The 4901-nt window shown below is 37.0% G+C and overlaps 1 protein-coding gene across 1 annotated transcript in view; it reads right to left on the reverse strand.

Annotated features, from left to right (window-relative positions):
- Nucleotides 1-3277, reverse strand: part of LOC139026324 (uncharacterized) — a 22530-nt gene extending 19253 nt beyond the window's left edge. The window contains exons 1-2 of the mRNA XM_070441636.1: nucleotides 3248-3277; nucleotides 776-847 (exon numbers count right to left, since the gene is read on the reverse strand). Coding sequence (XP_070297737.1) covers nucleotides 776-826 — 51 coding nt within the window. The 5' untranslated portion in view covers nucleotides 827-847; nucleotides 3248-3277. The remainder of the gene's footprint in view (nucleotides 1-775; nucleotides 848-3247) is intronic.
- Nucleotides 3278-4901: the final 1624 nt, after the last annotated feature.

Below are 4901 nucleotides of genomic sequence, written 5' to 3' on the forward strand. Positions count from 1 at the left end.
GTTTTCCATTTCCTAATGATGGAGACCGCTGTGCTCTTGGAAACGCTCAACATTCTAGAAATGATTTTATACCCTTCCCCAGATATATGCCTCATTACAATTCTATCTTGGAGATCTACGGACAGTTCCTTGGACTTCATGGTTTAGTTTCTGCTCTGACATGCATTGTGAACTGTGGGACCTTATAGACGTGTTTTTCTTTCTTAATGAAGTCCAAACATTTTACTTGGCCACAGGTGGACTCCAATYAAGTTGTAGTGATCTCAAGGATAATCAAAGGAAATTGGATGCACCTGAGCTCAATTTGGAGTGTCATAGCAAAGGGGTGTGAATACTTACAGTATGTAAATTAAATATTTCAGTATTATATTTTCAATACATTTTTTAAATTTTCGAAAAACTTGTCTTCACTTTGTCATTATGGGGTACTGTGTTTAGATGGGTGAGAAAAAACAAACAATGGAATCCATTTTGAATTCAGGCTGTAATACAACAACATGTGGAATAAGTCAAGGGGTATGAATACTTTCTGAAAGCTCTGTATATGTTTCCAGCTCATGCATATCAATATAGCATGTGCTTTCATAATATAATATATGCCATTTAGCAGAAGCTTTTATCCACAAAATATACATTTCTCTAATTTTAAAAATAAATGTAAAAAGCTGTCAACAATTATCTATTACTTTTATTATTACCTGAAAACAAAACATATATTGATCAAACCAATACTTCATGGTAGAAAACAAATGAATGTGTTAAACATTATACTGACCATGCTATCATTAGGCTCAGCCAACTTCATCTTCTCCATCTTTGTAGCCATTTGATCTGACAATGAATCACCCTGGGAGAGAAAAATAACAGGAGTTTGAAAGTTCTAAAGAAAATACAATTTGGACATTCAGAATATGAAATACCATGTTTATCATGATAATATGGATACACATACACTACATGACCAAAAGGATCTGGACAACCCTTCTACATAYACATACACACCACAATATGTGGACACCCCTTCAAATTAGTGGATTCGGCTATTTCAGCCATTCAAACAGCCATTCAATCTCCATAATTCTCCTAGACAAACATTGACAGTATCTGGATACCCTTCAACATACACTATATATACAGCAGTATGTGGATACCCCTTCATACACTATAATATACAGCAGTATGTGGACCCCCTTCAACATACACTATATACAGCAGTATGTGGACACCCCTTCAACATACACTATATATACAGCAGTATGTGGACTACCCCTTCAACATACACTATATAGTACCATCAGTATCTGGATACTCCTTCCCAATTTGTGGGATTCAGCACTATTTCAGCCACACCCATTACTGGACTGGTGTATAAAATTGCGCACACAGCCATGCACTCTCCATAGACAAGCATTGATAGTAGAATGGCTTCAGTGACTTTGCAACGTGGCACCCGTCATAGGATGGCCACCTTTCCAACCAGTCAGTTCGTGCAAAATTTGCCCTGGTCAACTCTAGTGCTTGTTATGGTGTACAGTGGAAACATCTAGGAGCAACAACGGCTCAGCTGCGAAGTGGTAAGGCCACACAAGCGCTACAGAAACGGAACCGCGAGTTTCTGAAGCACGTAAAAGTTGTTGGTTCAACACTCACTACAGAGTTCCAAACTGCCTCTGTAAACGAAAACTCACGCTCAAGAACTGTTTCTCAGGAGCTTCATGAAATGGGTTTCCATGGCAGAGCAGCTGCACACCAGCTAATGGTATGTGTATCCTAATGATAACAATATCAAGCTCGGCTACAGCATACAATGACATTCTAGGACATTCAAGTGACATTTTGTGCTTCCAACTTTGTGGCAACAGTTTGGGGAAGGCCCTTTCCTGTTTCAAGCATGACAATGCCCCTGTGCACAAAGTGGAGTCCATACAGAAATGGTTTGTCAAGAACGGGTGGAAGAACTTGACCTGGCCTGCACAAGAGGCCCTGACCTCAGCCCGATCGAACACCTTTGGGATGATTGGAACACCAGGCCTATCGCCGACAATCAGTGGCCCAAGCCTCACTATGCTCGTGGCTGAATGGAAGCAAGTCGCCCCTGCAGCAATGTTCCAACATTTAGTGGAAAGCCTTCCCAGAAGAGTGGAGGCTGTTATAGCAGCAAGTGTCTCCAACAACTAGTGGAAAAGGCCTTCCCAGAAGAGGTTGGAGGCTGTTATAGCAGCAGTGTTCAAACAATCTAGTGGAAAGCCTTCCCAGAAAGTGGAGGCTGTTATAGCAGCAATGTTCCAAATTTAGTGGAAAGCCTTCCAGAAGAGTGGAGGCTGTTATAGCAGCAATGTTCCAAATCTAAGGAAAGCCTTCCAAGAGTGGAGGCTGTTATAGCAGCAAATGTTCCAACATTTAGTGGAAATCGTTCCAGAAGGAGGAGGCTGTTATAGCAGCAATGTTCCAACATTTAGTGGAAAGCCTTCCCAGAAAGAGTGGAGGCCTGTTATAGCAGCAATGTTCCAACATCTAGAGGAAAGCCTTCCCAGAAGAGTGGGAGGCTGTTATAGCAGCCAAATTTTCAACATCTAGTGGAAAGCCTTCCCAGAAGAGTGGAGGGCTGTATAGCAGCAATGTTCCAACCTCTAGTGGAAAGTCTTCCAGAAAGAGTGGAGGGGTGTTGGCAAACAGCAAAAGGGGGACTAACTCCAATTATTAATTGGCCATTATTTCGGAATGAGATTTGGACGAGCAGGTGTTCCCACATACTTTTGGTCATGTTTTGGGTGGCAGTAAGCTTTAGTGGTTAGAGCGTTGGACCAGTAACCAAACGGTTGCTGGATTGAATCCCCGAAAAGCTGACAAGGTAAAAAATCAGTCATTCTTCCCCTGATTAAGGCAATTAAACCCATTGGTAGCCGTCTGTTTCTTATTAACTGACTCATAGTTCAAATAAAAGGTATAAAAAAATTGTTGTGTTCCAAGTACATTTCTAATAATTGTAATTCGTATTAGTCATCCTGAACAAACAACCTAGATTTTTGAAGTAAATATTGTGTTTTTGTTGTGTTTTTTGTAACCTTATTTAACTAGGCAAAGTCAGTTAAGAAAACCAAATTATTAATTACAATTGACGGCCTATTTACACCAAATACATTGCGCCACAATGGAGCCCTTTGTCAGTTTTACAATAAAGAAAGCTGGAATGCAGAGCAGCTTAATAAGAATAATGAACAGATTAAAGGAAAGGACATTAACTTACATTGCTGTCAGAGGCTCTGAATTTCACCTTGGCTGCATTGGACCTGTGAAATCATTATTCCAAAAATGTGATTTAATCTTTTGTGTTTGCCAATAACGGTAGAGTGAGGGATTGATGGGCGGCAGGTAGCCTAGTGGTTAGAGCGTTGGATCTCAGTAAACGAAAAGTTTGCAAGATTGACTCTCCGGCTGACAAGGTAACATCTGTTGTCTGCCCCTGAAGCAAGGTTTTCACTTGTCACGATGGTCAAATGTGATTTGAATGGAACCCATTTTGTATTCTATCTTCTGTGCTTTGTTTTGGGACATTTAGTCAAACAACTTTTATCTGTACATTGTTCCATCATTTCCATGTTTAAAGACATAAACACTAACAAGACCAAAAGTCAACCTAAGAGAACTGCGGTGGTGTAGTCAACCGAGAGCGCTAAGCGGCTAGATCTGCGGCCGTGCGGCTCTGAGAAAGAAGAGAAAAAAAAAAAGAAAAGGAATAATAAGAAAAGATAAGATGAAAGAAAGATAATAAGAAAGAAAATAGAGAAGAAGAAAGTGAAAAGAAAGAAAGAAAAAGAAAAGAAAAAAAGGAAAAAGGAATAAAAATAAAGATGGAAAAAGAGAGACAATTAGAAGAGAGACAGACAAATGAACAGAAAGAAAAGAGAAAAGAAGAGAGAGACAAAATGAGAAAAGAAAAGAAAATAAACAGAAAAAATCATGAGAAAGATAAGAATAAAAGTGAAAGAGACAGAAAAAGAAAGACAGAATGGAGAAAAAAGGTAAGAAAAAACCAAGGAAAAGATAAAAAAAAATAAACGAAGATGAGAACATAAAAATGAAAAAAAAGAGTAAAAGAAAAGAAGAATAAAAAGAAGCAAAAAAAAAACAAAGAATAGATAAGAATAAAAAACTAAAAAAATAAGAAGAAAGAAAAATATAAAAGAAAAATAAGAAAAGAAGATAAAAGAAAGTAAAAATGAAAAATAAAAGAAAACAAAAGCAAATCATACACAAAGAATAAAAGAAATAATAATGAACCCCCTCTCATGTAATATATATATATATATATATATAAACACTAACAAGACTGACCTGTACGCTTCTTCTCATTTAATATATATATATATATTATAAACACTACAAGACTGACCTGTACCCTTCCTTTCTCATTGTAATAATATATATATAATATATAACACTAACAAGATGACCTTGTACCTCCCTTCTCATTGGTAATATATAATATATAATAAACACTAACAAGACTGACCTGTACCTTCCCTTCTCATTGTAATATATATATATATAAACACTACAAGACCTGACCTGTACCTTTCCCTTCTCATTGTAATATTAATATATATAACATAATAAGACTGACCTGTACCATTCCCTTCTCATTGTAATATATATATATATATATATAAACACTAACAAGACTGACCTGAACCCTTCCTTCTCATTGTAATAATTATATATCTATATAACACTAACAAGCTGACCTGTACCCTTCCTTCCTCATTGTAATATATATATATATATATAAACACTAACAAGACTGACTGTACTTCCCTCTCATTGTATATATAATATATAATATTAAACACTAACAAGACTGACCTGAACCCCTTCCCTTCTCATTGTAATAATATATATAT

The sequence above is a fragment of the Salvelinus sp. IW2-2015 genome, unplaced genomic scaffold (assembly GCF_002910315.2).
Source record: "Salvelinus sp. IW2-2015 unplaced genomic scaffold, ASM291031v2 Un_scaffold4438, whole genome shotgun sequence".
Taxonomy (NCBI): Eukaryota; Metazoa; Chordata; class Actinopteri; order Salmoniformes; family Salmonidae; genus Salvelinus; species Salvelinus sp. IW2-2015.